Here is an 18,823-nt window from a genome sequence, read left to right as displayed (position 1 = left end):
GCGGCGCTAGCCTTAGTGCACCTGGTTATAAGCCTCGGTACCCAGAAAGAGATTAACGCTAGTTTATAACCAGGTGCCCTCTGTAGGCTGGGAGTTACGTAAGAATGTTGTTACTTGTTAATAATATAACTCTGGTGTCCGGGATCTTGTTCTTTCGGACACGACCCAGAGCTCATGCCCCCATAAGTGAGGGTAGGACCGTAGATCGACTGGTAAATTGAGATCTTGGCCTTTCGACTGAGCTCCCTCTTTACCACAACAGACCAATAGATCCGTGCAGCGATCCGTCTGTCGATCTCCCGCTCTGTTTTTCCCCTCGCTCGTGAACAAGACCCCAAGATAGTTGAACACCTCCACTTGGGGAAGGATCTCATCCCCGACCTGGAGAGGGCACGCCGCCCTTTTCCGACTGAGGAGCACAGTCTCGGATTTGGAGGTTCTGATTCTCATCCCAGCCGCTTCACACTCTGCTGCGAATCGGTCCATATGCAGTTTTGATTTATTTTAATGTATGTGCACATTTAATGAATTAATGAATGCTAGTCAGGTTCAGAACACAAATAGAGGAAATCTTTCATCTATTTTAATTTTTTTTAATCCATAGTTAATTGTGAATTTACAAATTGTATGACCCAGATGTAGCCGTGTATGTGAGCCTAGATGAGCATTTGATCGGGCATTATTGGTCGGGACTACTAAATCTTCTACGGTGAAAGTGGTTAATTAAAATGCTTAAAAGATTACATCAGAGAATTATAATTGGGTACATTATTATGCCATTTGTTTTATTGTGGGCAAATAGCGCTTGATGTTCGTCGTTTTGCATCCTTGCAGGCTTTATTGCATAATTCCATCCATCACCGAAACAATCCGACGCACAAAAGAAATTAACTGAAAGGTCTATAATGAGTCGTCGAGGCGTCCGTCTCAATGGTTTTGTGATGGATTGGAGATGTTTAAGCAGGAATAATGTCCTCGCAGCAGTATTTTGGGAAATAGAACTCAAACAATTACATTGTGCAGAGTGGGAAGGCGGTAAAGGCTGATGGATGACGACGGCGTCGCTTCGGGATAGCAGACATCTCCGCCATTAATCTACAGAACAGCTCTGAGTTCGTGGCAACCCCGGGCTCCTATTATTCATTTAGATGTTGCACATTATCAGTTTGTTGTTGGAGTCTGCCTCTAAAACATTTGGAGGGCGCTTTTGAAGCTCCCTCTAACAACTCATACATGCTCACTTAGCTGCGAGTTTGAGGTGGTAAAGCCACTTAAACTGTGGCAGTCGCCGTATTTCGTATGGAACCGTCTTTGAAGTGCTGTATGGAAGCACTTTGCAAATGATAAATCAACTTCTTGATCAATTAAGCAGCTCCTTTGGGTACGTTTTGACAGTTCATAGTTGAGAAATTAATGGGGGCATTGTGGATAAGTACCCGGGATTTGAAAGGACTTGAAACATAGTAAGAACTTTTGTCAGTTATACACACTCTATGAGCTCTTATTTTCTTGACGAGCATAAATCCAGCACTATCCTTAGCATACAGTGAAGACAATAAGTATTTGAACACCCTGCTATATTGCAAGTTCTCCCACTTAGAAATCATGGAGGGGTCTGAAATTTTCATCGTAGGTGCATGTCCACTGTGAGAGAGATCATCTAAGAAGAAAAATCCAGAAATCACAATATATGATTTTTGTTTTAACGATTTGTGTGACACAGCTGCAAAAAAGTATTTGAACACCCGTCTATCAGCTAGAATTCTGACCTTCAAAGATCTGTTACTCCGCCTTTAAAAGTCCATTTCCACTCCATGTATGATCCTGAATCAGATGCACTTGTGTGAGGTCAGTTAGCTGCATAAAATCACCTGTCCAACCCATACAAATCAGTAAGACTCGAGCTTGTAACACGGCCAAGACCAAAGAGCTGTTCAAAGACACCGGAGACAAAATTGTACAACTACACACGGCTAGAAAGGGCTACGGAGAAATTGCCAAGCAGCTTGGTGGAAAAAGGTCCACTGTTGGCTCAATCATTAGAAAATGGAAGAAGCTAAACATGACGGTCAATCTCAATTGGAGTGGAGCCCCGTGCAAGATATCGCCTCGTGGGGTCTCAATGATCCTTACAAAGGTGAGGAATCAACCCAGGACTACACGACAGGACTTGGTCGGTGACCTGAAAAGAGCTGGGACCACCGCTTCCAAGGTGACTGTTGCTAATACACCAAGACGTCATGGTTTGGTTCCCCTGCTTAAACCAGCACATGTCAAGGCCCGTCTTGAGTTTGCCAATGACCAAGTGGATTATACAGAGGAGTCATGGGAGAAGGTTTTGTGATCAGATGAGAACAAAAGGGAACTTTTTGGTCATAATTCAGCTCACTGTGTTTGCAGGAAGACGAATGATGAGTTCCATCCCAAGAACACCATCCCTACTGTGAAGCATGACGTTGGTAGCATCATGTTTTGGGGGTGTTTTTTCTGCACATGGGACAGGACGACAGCACTGTATTAAAGAGAGGATGACCGCGGCCGCATGTATTGTGAGATTTTGGGGTACAACTTCTTTCCCTCAGTCAGAGCATTGAAGATGGGTCGTGGCTGCCGGGTCTTTAACATGACAACGACCCCAAGCACACAGCCGGGAAAACCAAGGAGGATGATTCAGTGTTTCTCAGCGACAGCCCAGAAACCTGTCTGATCTAGAGAAGATCTGTGTGGAGGAGTGGGCCAAAATCCCTCCTGCAGTGTGTGAAAACCTGATGAACAACTACAGGAAACGTTTGGCCTCTGTAATTGCAAACAAAGGCTACTGTATCAAATATTAACACTGGTTTTCTCATCTGTTCAAATACTTATTTGCAGCTGTATCACACAAATAAATTGTTAAAAAAAATCATACATTGTGATTTCTGGATTTTTCTTCTTGGATGATCTCTCTCACAGCGGACATGCACCTACGATGAAAATTTAAGATCCCTCCATGATTTCCAAGTGGGACAACTTGCAATATAGCATGGTGTTCAAATACTTATTTTCTTCTCTGTAACTGTGAGTTGGCAGGCTTTGTTTTTTTTAATTGGGTGGCGCACCCCCAGCTCATTTAAAACTGGGATGTCTGTACTGGTTTGGGCAACACTATGACCCACTTCAATGCTCTCCAGTTAAAGCAGCTTTTTTTCAAATTCCCTTTAAAAGTGGCACAATCGTCTCTCGTGGGGACTGGAATAGGACGATGGCCGACATGGCAGCAACCTCGTGTAAAATTAGCAATTTAATAATTGAGTCAAGTTGACGTACAATGTTTTTTTGTGTGGAACGTTGCAATTTCACGTTTTCTTCCGTGAGATGAACATCGTTTCTCATTTGGGGAAGAAGAGTTGATTTAGCTTTTTGTTTTGTCTGCATATAGGGAGAGCCGTCAAGATTTCGCTTTTTTCTTGTGATTTTTTTTTTTTTTTTTTTTTTTCCAGACTTTTGTCACGTTTACAACAAAAGGTGCAAATCCAAAATGATCCAAAAAAGGGTTTAACTTTTATAAGGAGCTTTATTTAATGACATGTTTGATTTAATATTGCGTGGCCTTCACTCTTCCAGGCTAATTTTGTTTGAAAGTTTGGGGTCTTTGCTCAACGATCGACATCTGAACCATTTGCCCTTTAGAATCAAGTAAACGTCAGTTTAAGCTTCTCTCTGACCTTCTCATCGAGTAGCGCTTTGAGGTATAAAACGACACGACTTTGAATAGCCGACTAGAAGCGGTCTTTCGTCCTTCCAGGGTCCCAAGCAGATCTGAGTATGAGGAGGACAGCAGAGCGCGCCCAGTCTCATCCTCACATCATCATCCCTCGTGAACTCACCGGGGGCTTCACAGGGGGTAGCCTGTCGACCAGAAATATTCTCCAACTTAATGGTAAGTAAGCACTCAAAACCGCACAAAAAAAAAAGCCACCTTTTTCCTTGTAACACCTCCGCTTTATTTGACTGTTTCACCTTTCAAAAGTGCCTCCGTGTGTATATCCTCGCAATTAGCAATCAGTGTCTTTCACTGCCAGACTGCTGGCTGCCTTGATCAAGCCAACCGGATCAATTCCACATTGTGGCTGTTGGCCGCACAACTGAACCACTCAATTTTCAGCCTAATTGAGCCTGCAGAAGCATCTCTGGTGGTGAGCCACAAGCTCGCATGCATGTGTGTAGGTATATGTGTGTGTGTGTGTGTGCGTGGGTGTGCGTGCATGTATGCTGAATTCAAGCAAACGCACACAGCGAAGAAACAAATTTTTCTCTCACTTAAACAAGCAATGGCTAGTCAAGGGTGAAGCGTGGAAAGACGCTAAGAGCACGGCGGGAAGTCGAAAATGAATGACACGCACATAAACTTAAAAGGCACTCAAAAGGGCTCGGACCTCTGCCAAAATCTAACAGTCGCATGTATGGATCAGGCCAAAATTGTCAACTTTTATGACTGTATTTGGCAAAATGCTTCTCTTCGGATTGCATGCATTCATTGATTGGGAAGGGAGGTGCTATTTGAAAATCTTAAATGACAAAACCATTGGTTTGATGACATTGTAAAAATTAAGATTTTTAAACTCTTGAATGACAAAATTATTTACATAATCATGACTATATAATTCCAAGAATATATATCAATAGTAGGGTTAGGGTTACCTAACCCTAACCTTAAATATTTTAATCCGTTGTCTTCATTTTTATTGGCTTTCTTTGGAAGTTACAATGGACCTTTCTGATGGCCATCTTAAGCTCCGCCCCCTTAACCATGACCCACAAGCTTCCGAAATGGCGATTGAACAGAACACGTTTGAAGTAGATTCTCTATCGCGTATTCCAGATAATATCGGGGTATGTTTTATGCCAAATGCGTTAGACTTTTCCAAGAGACTTCTACAGAGAGGTCGCAACTATTTCACACAATGGTATGTACACGGAATTAAGATTTGAGGAGCATTTTCTTCGTAACGTTAACTTTTCCAAGCGCACACTACTGACAACCAGCATTGCTTGTGGGGACAGTATGGCGAGAGGGGCGTGTCCAGCCAGGGTTTAAGACAATGCGGCTATCTGATTGGATATTATTGTACGAGTGATTGACAGGTCGGAAAGGTCCGTTCTGTGGCCTTGCAATCAAGTTTGTCGTGTCATTGGTCCAAATGGACTACAACAGAATGGCGCTGAATACATAAAGTTCTTGGAAGAGGTAATTATGGAAAAAAAAAAGAACAAACCATTCATTTTCTGAGCCGCTTGTCCTCACAAGGTTCACAGAACTGATGGAGGTTCTGCCAGGTGTCATCGGGAAGAAGGCGGGGTACACCCTGAACTGGTTGGCAGCCAACCGCAGGGCGCGTGGAGACACTCACAATCACAGCTACGGGCAATTTAGAGTCTCCATTGAATGCACGTTTTAGGGGATGTGGGAAGAAACCGGAGTTAACGGAGAAAACCCACGCAAGCACGGGGAGAACATGCAAACTCCACACAGGCGAGGCTGGGATTTGAACCCCTGTGAGGTCAACGCTATAACCAGTTGTTCCACCGTGCTACTCCTGGAGCAAACAAAATTCCTAAAATCAATGTCTCCGACGGGTAACTGTAAATCCGTAAGTCCTTCAGTTGTTTCAATTAATATTTTATTGTATTGTGCAAACACATTTTTCATGTTGCCTTGGCGACCCAACAGTTTAAGCAATTTGCGACCTCCGCAAAGGTCATCATCTGCAAAATCAATAAGCTTTTATTCTTGCAGATGCTTCAGATTAACTTGTTGTTCCAAAAGAACAAAATTTAATAAGAGCCTTTGTAATACAACCACCTCTGATATCTGCATTTGTTTACATACGCTGAGATGATTTCCCATATTCAGATTTAAACTGCAGCAAACTGCTCTTCTGGATCGAAGTCCAACTCAAACTTGGTCAGGAATCAGACTTTATAACCCTGCAGACAGAAAGTCATTCAATATGGATTTTGTTTATTGTTTATCTATTCATCTTTTGAGTGGGAGTTGCATGTACGAGTTAATTATGTTGCTGTTCTGTTCCGTCAAAACTCCTAAAAAAAAAAAAAAAAAAAAAAAGAAGTCCTGTATTTACCCGTTTTGTGAGTTTTTTTGTTTGTTTGTTTCTGATCGGCGACATACTGTTGCTATTTGAAATGTCTAAAATATGAAATAGCCGGAGGCTTTACCAAGCTCCACACGTTCGTTAGTGTGTTTCTATTTTCAGGAGTCACGTGCAGCCACAAGCAGTGACATGTTGACAACTGTACACAAATCGTGTGAACCCTCCTTTATCGGATGAAAATGGAACTTGGAGTTTTTATGACCGTGACAGCGCGGTTTTAACACGTTGTCTCAATGGAATCTTGACTAATGATGAAAGATGTGAAAGGTCCTGACCTCTTTCAGCAACCGAACCTCAATTTATTCTTCCAATTTACATATTTAAAGACCGATAAGTTATAGTAAAAATAGTGCGCACTGGACTTTCAGGCTGGATTTACCTTGCAAGTCAAAGTGTCTATTTTGAAGTTATTATTGTCTTTATGAGATGATTTTTTGAGAATTGTTTGGTACATCAACCAATTATTCTTATCTACTGTATGCAGGCCTCATCTCCCAACTCTGTGTGCGTACAGATTTATGTCTAAATCATATATACACACACTAATCTGCCATTTATCAATATGTTTGTGTTTGTTTTTGTCTTTCTTTTATCTTGTATCTTAACTTAGTGAAGTGTGGATCGCTGTCATATTTGTACAAGCCCAATTTCAATGAAGTTGGAACGTTGCGTTGAACAAACAGACAAAGAATGATTTTCAAATCACGTCAAACATATCGTAATTTTAATTTTCACACGCTTTCAACCCTGCGGTTTATGCGATGATGCGGCGCGAGTGTTAGCGTGGCGCTAGCGTTAGCGCACCTGGCTATAAGCACCCGCGCTAGCGTTAAACTCTTTCTGGGTACCGAGGCCTATAACCAGGTGCGCTCTGTAGGCCGGGAATTACGGTATATTTAATTACACTGTAAAGATATTTAATGTTCAAACTGATTAACTTTGTTTTTAGCAAATAACCGTGAACTTGGAATATTATGGCTGCAACATGTTGCAAAATAGCTGGGACAGGTGGCAAGAAAGACAGTTGAGGAATGGTATTCAAACATCTTCCCACAGGTGAACACCATGAATGCTTATAAAAAGAGCTTCCCTGAATTGCTCAGTCATTCACAAGCAATGATGGGCCGAGGTTTCACCTCTTTGTGAACTAGTGAAATGAGAAATGACCGTATTTTCCACAATATGAGGCGCAACTAAAAGCCTTTAATTTTCTCAAAAGCTGACAGTGCGCCTTATAATCAGGTGCGCCTTGTATACGGATCAATATTGAGCCTTTAGCGCAGCGGATCTCATGGAGGCATAACATAACCCCAGCCTCTCGTGTAGCATCTATTCTCTGCGCCTTATAATCCAGTGCGCCTTATATATGAAAAAAAGTTTGAAAATAGGACAGTCATTGAAGGTGCGCCCTATAATGCGGTGCGCCTGATAGTGCGGAAAATACGGTAGTCGAACAGTTTAAGGGCAATGTTCCTCGGTGTCCAATTTCAAGGAATTGGGGGGATTTCAACGTCTACGGTCCATAATTTCATCAAAAGGATCAGAAAATCCGGAGAAATCACTCTATGTAAATGGAGAGGCCGAAAACCAACAGTGAATGCCCGTGATCGTTGAACTCTCAGGCGCAACTGCTTCAAAAAATGACATCTATGTGTAATGGATATACTTCAGAAAACCAATATCAGTAAATACAGTTAAGCGCTACATCCGTAAGTCCAATTTAAAACTCTGCTATGCAAAACAAAAGCCATTTATCAATAACACCCAGAAACGCTGCCAGTTTCTCTGGGCCCGAGCTCATTTATGATAGACTGATGAAGTGTTCTCTGGTCTGGCGAGTCCACATTTCAAATTGTTTTGGGAAATTGTGGACGTCGTGTCCTCTGGGCCAATAAGAAAAAGAATTATCCGGACTGTTATGGACGCAAAGTTCAAAGGCCATTATCTGTGATGGTATTGGGCTGTTAGTGCTTTATTCAATTAAACATAGATTGAACTTGATTTGCAAATTATTCTATTCTGTTTTTGTTTAACACACATTCCCAATTTATTTTTGGCCATTTTATGCTCTGGAAACTCAGATTATGTAAAATAAATAAAATTCCTCCCCATTAAGAGGAGCTAGATAAGGTGCCTCGACCATACGTCTAAAATGGTTCCGGGACCCCTCCGACCAGGAGGAGACCCTGGGGACGACCCAGGACACGCCGGAGGAGACTACTTCTCTCGGCTTGCCTGGGAACGTCTCGGGATCCCCTCGGAAGATCTGGGGGAAGTTGCTTTTAGAGAGGGGAAATTTGGGGTTCCCTGCTATAAAGCTACTGACCCAGCGACCTGACCTCAGATAAGCGAAAGAAAATGAATGCATGAATAAACAAATTAAAAACTGAGAAAATAAATTGTGGGCCCTGAATCTCTAATCTATGAAATTTTGACAGTTTTGAACGGAACTATGGAAATGAACTTTTCCCAGGTTTTTTTTTTTTTTTTTTTTTTAAAGGTCTTTACATTTATAATGCCATCAAGTTGGATATATTTTATCTTTCTTACTTTATTCTGCAGGGCATGTCCTACCGAGTACACAAGTGAGATTCATAGACAGCAGATATGAATGTGAATCTAATTGATCTATGTGTGGCCTGTTATTGACTGCTGACCAACCCGAGCTGGCTCTGCATTTTACTCACAGTCGGTGTTGCTACGATTCAGTTTGCCCGCAATCCTGAGCAGAATAAAGCAGGAGAAAATTGAGTGGTTTCAATCCCAAGTTGAATACAACTTGCAAAAAAATACACAAAGCAAACACGCGATGGTTTCAGCAGTCCCCTGTTTCAACTCTGGCTATTGCCGGCGTGCTGTGCAAAGTGCAGGATTAGGCAAATTCTCTTGTCAGCGCTTTTACAGCAACATGGATGATTTGCATGATCCCGTCCGAACCGTAATGGATTATTTGGTGTCAAACGAATCCCGCAAATAATTGGGCACTTCCCCCGCTTGCAGTGGATGCACCGCTCGGTGGCGGTTTGGGAGTGTTTTGGACGGATGTTGAGGAGCGTAACAATGCGGCGCCACGAGTCGGGCTCTGGGCGAGCTGTAGCGGTGCCAGTTGTGTGACTCGACTAGTGTTCTGCGCACAAGCTGTTGGTTTTTGTGCTCCAAAAGTACTTTGTAATTTGTTTACGCCTCTCCCGCCTGCACATTTGGCGAGATTTTTGGAACATATGGTGCAGGCGACAAAGCGATTAGAATTTATTCTGTTCGGTAAATACATTACATGCTTGCATATGTTTTCCTCCTTCGTAGTGAGGAACACCGCGCAGGCCCAGCGACTGCAGGTACAGCAGGAATGTGGGCAACCGTACGTGGGCGGCATCAACGACGACGCCGTCTTTTCTGGCGAAAACAAGAAAGTGGACAGCGGCCGTCGGAAGCTGGAGCGCATGGCCGCCGTGCACCAGAAGGAGGGCAAGACGGAAGCTTCTAAAGCGACTTGTGCGACGGTGAGGTCACGCTGCACTTTTTCGGGGTCTGCCTAATGCTGATTCTAGTTTACGTTCCTTCAATAAAAGCCGATAAATAGTTGTCACGTAAGTAGACAAGGCAAAGAAACAGATTTTCTTCTGTGTCTCAAACACCCCCAAGGGAGGTTTCGTGGAGACACGGGGCATCTGTCAGGGAAAACTGCCATTTTTACCGCCGGCGCGCCCTTCAAGCTTCCGTGCTTTAGCGACTGTACAAGTAGGTTTTAATTGTTCCTCAACCTGTAGGTACAGCTTGTTCTTTCACCCACGGGTGAACATGCTAAATGCCATTTTGGCAATTTTTACGCCTCGGTCTCCGACGTTTGTACATTACATTACACTCTCTGTGTTCGGGCCAAGGTTTTTATTCCACATTCTCATACCAACAACCATTAGTTTCATCCAATGTCGTGTATTATACTTTACTGGTTTGATTAAAAGCCCAAGTGTCATCCCTATAAACCTTCTAAAATAGATATTGAAATGAAAAATACATATCACATTATTCACTTCAATGTCTCTATGAAAAAAATAAATCTGAGCGGACAGCGCGTCATCCATGCGCAAAGTCGCGTGTCATTCGACATCCAAGTGGTCGCCATGTTGGCTGCATCTTCCGCTCGTGACGTCACACCAGACATTCGCCATTGAAAACACATCTCATAATCAAGTGACGTGTCCGGGGCGATATTACCCTATTGTTTCGAGCCATATTTAGAAGATATGCGGATCACTTCCAACTAACAAGACTCCCAGACAGTATGTATGAGCCAGCCCGCCCGAAGCCGTGCTCGTCCCCGAGGTACACATGGAAGCCTTCGCCGGCGAGCCCGACACGGAAGCCGTCCGACATGCACATCGACACGTTTACCCCCCGTCATATGTATGCGGATCTTTTGTTACCTTATTAGAGACGGATTACGTGGTCCCACCCAAACTATTTTTTTTTTTTAGTAGCTATATACACACCTACCTGTCATTTGGAACCTACGGGGGGGAGCTCCTTTCTCCTCCCGCACGCGGCCAAACCACCTCGCATCAGGGCCCACGCGGAAGCATATGCCGGCAAGCCTGACGCCCACATCGACACATTTAACTCCCCCGTCATATGTACGCGGATCTTTTGTTACGTTATGAGAGACGTGGTCCGCCCCAAACTTTTATTTTATTTAGTAGCTGTATACACACCTATCTGTCATACGGAAACCACAAAGCTCTGGTCCTTTGCAGCCGTGCAATCCATTTTTCACGACGAACCGGGTCGCTTGGAAACTTATGAAGGGTAAATCCGTCCTCCCGAGTGTTCAAGCAATGTCCAGCGATGCAACGAGCCGGCATTTTGGCAAACACGAAGGAACAACAAGCGACCTTCCCGGAGGTAAAACTAATGGAAACAAACGAGTCCACTTGAGGGCGGTCCTGCCATGTACGTCACTTCCTGCTTCTTCTCGAACAGAAATCCCTCGAGAGGATTTTCATGGCAGGAATTACAAAAAGTATTATACGTCAAAATCATGTTCTGTGGTGGGGGAAAAAAAATGAATGGTTCCATACCAGCTGTCGTTTTTTCATGAACAACATACTAAAAATCATCCATTTCATGACAGTGGCACTTTAATGAAATTCTTGCTATTATAATTTTGGCAGTAAACACATTTCACGATAAAATCCGTATTCCTTCCAGATTTAGAACACAAATATATTACAATCCATCAATAATTATGTACATATAGTAATCATTCTTCAATCATTGTTTTATATATTTGTTTCTTATTTGTCTACAATACAGTTACTTGGTAAAGTTGTTGCTCCAGTCCCGCTTACCATTATTAGCACCCATGAAATTTAAGGAGAAAATGGGGAATATCTCCTATAAAAAATGGATCAAGTGAAGCAACGTTTTTCGATAGAGAACTTATTTGATACAAAAATAGACCTTTTAAGCAATGCACATGTGTACAGACTGTGCAGTGAAGCCTCTAAGGCAGTGGTCTCGAACTCAATTCACTTCCGGGCCGCTGGAGGCACATTCTGGCTGAGACTGGGCCGCACATGCACGCAACTTAAATGATAAATAAAAAAAAAAAAAACGTCTTTTATATTCTTTAAGACAAAATACGATAAGACAGGAAGCTGGGGGAAACAAGTTGTGTGCAAAACCACTCGTAAAAACTCTCGATGGCAAACACCACTGTAACTTTCACTCCATGAAAAATGTTTCCTTGCTGGCATCAAGCCTGGTCGCTTTCACACCACCTATAAAAGTGCCATTCATGTATAACTTTAGGGCTACAATATCATTTACCTTTCATAGTAAGATGGGGGCCACCGAAAATCATCTTGGGGGCCGCAAATGGCCCGCGGGCCGCCAGTTTGAGACCCCCGCTTTAAGGAAAAGAACGCAACGCAACTGCCAACTATCAAGCATTGTGGAGGAGCCATAATGCTGCGGGGCCGGTTTGCTACATCTGCTACTGGAGGCTTTGACTCTATCACAGGTATCACGAAATGAGAAAATTATCAGCGAGAAGAGATTTTGCAGCCAAATGTGTCGGAAAATTCGGTTTGAGGCGAGGATGACGGGTCCTCCTCCAGCGGGAAAAAGGACCCAAAGCACAGCAGCGGTTTAAAAGGAAAAATGGGTTGTTTTGAAGTGGCCAGCAATGGGTCCTAAGCTCAGTCCAATTGGAAATCTTTAGGGGGCTCAGAAATCTACCAGTGGGCGGGGGGAAGAAGCCTGCACATGTTTGAGCTTGAACAAATTGCAAAGGAAGAGTGGGAGAATGCGACACCTGCAAGAAATGTTTGGGACCTGTCATCTCGGGCAAATGGTTTGCGAGCCAATCTTCAGGAGGGCTGCCGATATTTATTTATTCAGTCATTCTTTGAATTTACATCTAGGTTGGGGGGGGGGGGGGGGGCTATTTTCTTAACTCCAATTATGAGATCCTGATGTGACAGCTTTGGTACATTTCCATTTATTTCAGAAGATAATTGACAGGCGGCACGGTGGATCAGCCGGTAAAGTGTTGGCCTCACGGTTCTGAGGACCCGGGTTCGATCCCGGCCCCACCTGTGTGAAGTTTGCGTGTTCTCCCCGTGCCTGCGTGGGTTTTATCTGGGCTCTCCGGTTTCCTCCCACATCCCAAAAACTTGCAACATGAATTGGACACTCTAAATTGCCCACAGGTGTGATTGTGAGTGGGACCGTATTCTATCTCCATGTGCCCTGCGATTGGCTGGCGACCAGTTCAGGGTGTACCCCGCCTCTTGACCGTTGACAGGTGGGATAGGCTCAAGCACTTCCCGTGACCCTCGTGAGGATAACCAGCAAAAGAAAATGGATGGATAGATAATTTACACACTATGTTACAAAAAAAAAAATGAAGGGATGCCAATAATGGTGAGCAGGACACATGTAAGCAAGCTACAGGGTAGCCAAAGATCCATCCATTTATTTTCTGAGCCGCTTATCCTCACTAGGGTTGCGGGAGTGCCAGAGCCTATCCCAGCTGCAACGGGCAGGATGCGGGTAGACCCGCAACTGGTTGCCAGCCAATCGCAGGGCACATAGAGACAAACAGCTCCACTCATAATCACACCTCGGGGTAATTTAGAGTATCCAATTAATCCATCCATCCATTTTCTTTGCCCCTTATCCTCACGAGGTTCGCGGGAGTGCCAGAGCCTATCCTAGCTGCAACTGGCAGGAGGCAGGTAGACCCTCAACTGGTTGCCAGCCAATCGCAGGGCACATAGAGACAAAACAGTCGCAGCCACAATCACACCTAGGGGCAATTTAGAGTGTCCAATTAATGTTGCATGTTTTTGGGATGAGGGAGGAAACCGGAGTGGTCGGAGAAAAGCCACGCAGGCACGGGGTAGAACATGCAAACTCCAAACAGGAACAAGGGTCCTCAGAACTGTGGGGCCAACGCCTCACAGGATATATCCAAAAAGTAAAATGAAAAATTCCGTTTGTGTTATCATTTAATAATATCATTTAATACTTTGTACAGAGTCTTATTATATTGTATTGGCATGTAGTAATAATAATGTAGACAGTAATAAGTCACACTGTATTTTTGTTGGACTTTGGTTTTAGGATGGACCCAAAGAGCCTTTCTGGAGCAACCCCTATGAAGACATCGACAAGGCCGAGGGCATCAGCAACATGCTCTGCCAAGCCATCACCACCCCACATCAACTCTTCGCCAGCCTGGGCTCTGCTGAGTACGTGGAATTTGTCCTTAAAAACCCTTTCAACACGCCTCAGACGGTCACCGTCCACAGCAGTGATCCTGAGCTCAGGTGAGCTTCCATCCTTGACGTTTTTCCTTTTACGCTGACAGACAAAACGCGGCCACATTTGTTTGCGCAAATTCCGCACGCCGACTGTGAGCATGTGTTCTCCCGCGCAAGTATGCGTGTGAGTGTTAAATACGCTGACGGCGTAACAAGCGCTATGAAAACGTGTTCACACTTTGTGGATGTGTTCTCAAAGGTGGTGAAGAAGCACTGGAAATACTTTACATTTCAAGTTGCTAACAATGTTCACGCCTCCTTTCCCTTGTGAATATAAACAAATCTTTTTTTTTTTTTTTTTGGTTGCTATCCAATTGTACACTTTCTGTGACATCAGCTGCATTTAGATAACTACCGTAATTCCTGGCCTATGCAGTGCACGTGGTTCCTCACCGAATACATTTGTAAAGGAAATACCATTTGGTACATACATGCGCCGCAGCTGTGTGAAAGCCACGAGTGCCCACATTGAAACACAAGATATTTACAAAGAAAGACGGTACACAGAAAGAGTTTAACGCTAGCGCGGCGCTAAAGCTTGTGCTAATGCTAGCGCCATGCTAGTGCTAATGCTAGTGCCACACTAAAGCCAGCGCTAACACTAACAGGGCCGGTTAAAGTAAAACTTAACGGTAAATATCACTGAGCCACAACAGTAAAACGCTAGCACAGCGCAAACGCTAGCGCAACACTAACAGGGCTGGTAAAAATCACTTCGTTAGCACATATATTCCACCGGTTTCATTCTTACCTTTTCCGCTCGAGTGCCACCCCCCCCCCCCCTGCGGCCGTTAGGAAAAATGCACAAATTAGCCGCATCACTGCATAAACCGCAGGGTTGAACGAGTGTGAAAAAAGTCGCGGCTTATAGGCCGGAAATTCCGGTAGCTTTTCTGTTAGCTCAGGTTTACACGAGTTTGCGTCTAGTCTTAAGGCATTTTAAACAAATTGTACCAATACCTTTAAATATTCATATTACCTAATTAAACAGAGCACAAGTTAAACATTGGTTATCACAGAATATCTATATTTTATATATCTATATCTATAATTGTTTTTATCAAACAAATTAAAAAAAAAACTTGTGGATTTCAGCTTTAATATGATCAACACAATGCGAAACACATTTAGTTTCAAATGTCCTTTTCTAACGCTAATACTAGCGCCGCACTAATGCTAACAGCACCGGTTAAAATAAAACATACCGGTAAATATCACTGAGACACGCCAGTAACGCAGCAGCAACACGCTAGCACGGCAGTAATGCTAACGCAGCGCTAACATGGCTGGTAAAAGTCACTTGCTCGGCACATGTATTCCACCGGTCTCATTCTTACCTTTTCCGCTCGAGTGCCCCCTTGCGGCACAAATTAGCCGCATCACCGCATAAGCCGCAGGGTCGAAAGCGTGTGGAAAAAAGTCGTGGCTTGTAGGCCGGAAATTACTGCTGCGGTGGTCTGTGAAAAAATATAATTACGTACTGTATTGTATATGATTGAGAGAAGACAAAGAAAACACAACTATGAATCTAACTTTTTCAAAATCTCATACAAAGTTTCAACTGCAAAATATATATGAGAAATGGTACATGATCACAGAGAAAGAAATCACAGGTGTCGGCTTTAGAAGGAAGAAGTGAGGTGAAAAAAAGCTTTCGTGGCTGTTTTTCAACTCGAACTAACATTTTAATCATGGACATTTCCCAAAGCAACTTTACGTGATTATCCACATTTTCTCCCAGTAAACTAATGAATTACAATTCGATACATTCTGTAACTCAATTATGCAATCAAGTTAAATTAGTTTACATTCGTCAGTTTCTCCCCCAACGCTGGCATTTGCTGACAAAAGGTCGCATTTGCGGCATACGTGAAGTTATTTGCTAGATGTTGCCGTGTAAACAAAGAAGAGCAGATCTCAAACGCCAATCACGCCCAGTTCATCGCGAGGGCGATACCGGAACAGTGCGGGTGAAACGGCGAGTACCTTTTGTTCCGTATATCGTGCAGTGCGGCAGCCATCGAAGCGGATGATTCGCGCGTCATCCGCTCGCGGTTGCCCGCTGTGTTTATTTACTTTGCGATGTTGTTAATCGGCGCACACTAAATCGCCTGTTAGGGATCCAGCTCATGCCGGAGGTTTGGGATTAGCATTCATCACACTGATCAACAAAGGTGGACGAGCACCGTGGATGACTCATTATGGCGTTAGCCCCCCCACCCACCCCCCACCAATCTAATTGGGAGTCATCTATCCTTGCATCTGCCTTCTTTTATCATTTTGCACTTTGAACTTTTTTCTTTATTATTTGCTGCCATGTCTTCCAAATTCTATATCTTCTTTTTTTTTTTCCTTCCAACAACTAGAAATGTTTGAAATAATAAAGAAAGTTCAACTATTGACGATTTATTTTTTCAGTGTGGACATATCATATACACGCATGCATAAATATACCTTCAAGATTTACATGAATCGTCATCAACTGATCTGAGACAGATAATCTGTTTTGGGGAAAAAACATGAATTACAAATACTGTAATTAATGCTTAATATACTAAAAAACAGATGCCAATGTTATATTGGTATTACATTATTCAACCATTTTAAAGTTGATAAAATAGAGATTATTTGAAAGTGTGTTTTTGTTTCAATATGACTCTTCTTTTTGGCTTAATGAGTTTAAGAAAAACTTCATTTTTCAACATTTGCACTTTAAGAACTGTTTTAGCACTTTTTTTTAACTAAAAAAAACCAACAATCCTAATTAAACCATGACTTCTGGGAGCACTAATTACTTATTGTCAGGGTTAGTAATGGAGTTAATAATGATATGGAGTACAAAGTGTGTTTATTGGAATATTTAGTTTTCGACACAGTTGGACGATTGATCGGGGCAGCAGAACAGCGGTGAGATGTGCCGTAGGTGTGTCAGAAGAATTTAAGTTGGAGGTGGGACTGCATCAGGGATCCGCCCTGAGCCCCTTCCTGTTTGCGGTAGTCAGGGATAGGCTGACGGATGAGGTTAGACTGGAATCCCCTTGGACCATGATGTTCCTAGGATGAAGGGCAACGTTTAGAAAACAGGGGTGATGTACGGATTAGAGACAGTGGCTCTGAAGAGACAACAGGAAGCGGAACAAATGAAGATGTTGAGGTTCTTGCTAGGAGTGAGCAGGTTGCATAGGATTAGAAATGAGGTCATTGGAGGGACAGGCAAAGTTGGATGTTTTGGAGAGAGCAGACTTCGATGGTTTGGACATGTTCGGAGGCGAGAGAGTGAGGATATCGGTTGGAGGATGCTGAGGATGGAGCTACCAAGGAAGAGAGAGCAACAGGAAGACCAAAGAAAAGGTTGATGGATGTTGTGAGGGAGAACATGAGGGCAGTGTGTGTTAGAGAGGAAGATGCACGAGAAAAAGTTGACACGCTGTGGCGACCCTTAACGGGACAAGCCGAAAGGAAAAGTATAAGAATGAACCCAGGATCAATATTGCTGTTCCTAAAATCTAAAACTGATTTACTGTAATACTTCCTGGAAGTGAGTTTAAAAAAAAAAAAATAAAAAATCCCCACGACAAGGATATTGTTCCAGAAACGTGCTATCGTTTTTCATTTGGCCCCCAAAATTCCAAACAATTCATAAGCTGTTTACAGTTGAACACACAGCATATGTGTTCCCCATACTTTTTTTTTTTTTTTTTTTTTTAAGGAATAGCATTTCTGTTGCTACCAAAAACATCAGACGGTGTTTTCAAAATCTGTGTGCCGTCAAAGTGAAATTGTGTGCCAGGGCATGACTTGGAGCTTTGGTAGCCTCGAAAAAAGCTTTTGGAGTGCGTCGCGTTTGGAGCACAGTCGCCGCTGGCTGTTCTTCAACATGGAGGACACTGCTCACCGCGTCCACTTTGCAGTATTTTTCAGGGTAATTCATCTTGAGAGCGTAGGCCATGGCTATTGATAAACTAAAACTTTATTACACTGTTTTTGTTTTTTTTGCCTACTTTTGTACTGACAAACTAAAACGCAACATTTTCATTCTACACACAGAAATGAAACCGTCCCCACAAATCCCAAAGCTTCATCTCAGCATATGAAATGAGAAAAATCATAACTTTGAGGCATTTAGCTGATAGAATTAGTGTGGGTTCCTGGTTGGCTTTCAAGACTTTACTCAAAATTACAGCTATAAAGCTTATGAAAGTTTATAATTGCACGAAAATTGACAGATTTGTGGTTCTTGCATTAATTGCGTGACCATGTTAGTGAAATGCATTTATTAAAGGGAAATTCCGGTGCTTTGGATGAATAATTAATAGGTCATGTCATATGTACAGTCCCTTGACAATGTGATGTTAATCCTCTCTCATTTGTTTTTTTTTTTTTTGAGAATATTTTTATCAGCAATTACGAATTTTCATTGGCGCCGCCATTTTGGCGAGTCGCATGACCTACGTGCGCGAATGTGACGTAATAGGCGCGGCAACAGAGGTGCAAGCGACTGGCCGGGAGGAAGTTCCGGCGAGCGACCGGCCGCCGAAGCTCGCTCGTCAGACTCCGCGTCATTCCGTCCGAAGAACCATCCGCATATTCAACATTATTTACAGACACGGGTTCAAATCTCTATGGCCGTATTTCTCCGTCTTCCCGATCAACCGAGACTGCTCATTTTCATGGGCGCCGCCATTTTGGCGAATCACATGGCCTACGTGCGCGGATGTGACGTCATAGGCGCGGCGACAAAGGCTAGCTAAGGTTGGGGAAACCATTGTGGCCGGGGCCGATTTCTCGGATTTATCTTCATCTGATGGAGAAGTAGAAATATCGGTTGATCGGGAAGACGGAGGA

The 18,823-nt window shown here is 43.3% G+C and overlaps 1 protein-coding gene across 6 annotated transcripts in view; it reads left to right on the top strand.

Annotated features, from left to right (window-relative positions):
- The window catches only part of nphp4 (nephronophthisis 4), a 182,956-nt gene that overhangs the window by 134,596 nt on the left and 29,537 nt on the right, over positions 1 to 18,823 (top strand). For all 6 annotated transcript variants that reach the window (XM_061845009.1, XM_061845041.1, XM_061845033.1 and 3 more), the window contains 3 exons: positions 3,785 to 3,919; positions 9,456 to 9,652; positions 13,779 to 13,984. In XM_061845009.1, coding sequence (XP_061700993.1) covers positions 3,785 to 3,919; positions 9,456 to 9,652; positions 13,779 to 13,984 — 538 coding nt within the window. The remainder of the gene's footprint in view (positions 1 to 3,784; positions 3,920 to 9,455; positions 9,653 to 13,778; positions 13,985 to 18,823) is intronic.

Source organism: Syngnathoides biaculeatus, chromosome 2 (assembly GCF_019802595.1).
Source record: "Syngnathoides biaculeatus isolate LvHL_M chromosome 2, ASM1980259v1, whole genome shotgun sequence".
NCBI lineage: Eukaryota > Metazoa > Chordata > Actinopteri > Syngnathiformes > Syngnathidae > Syngnathoides > Syngnathoides biaculeatus.
The sequence above is the reverse complement of the archived record's forward strand: the minus strand, read 5'-3'. Positions and strand labels throughout refer to the sequence as shown.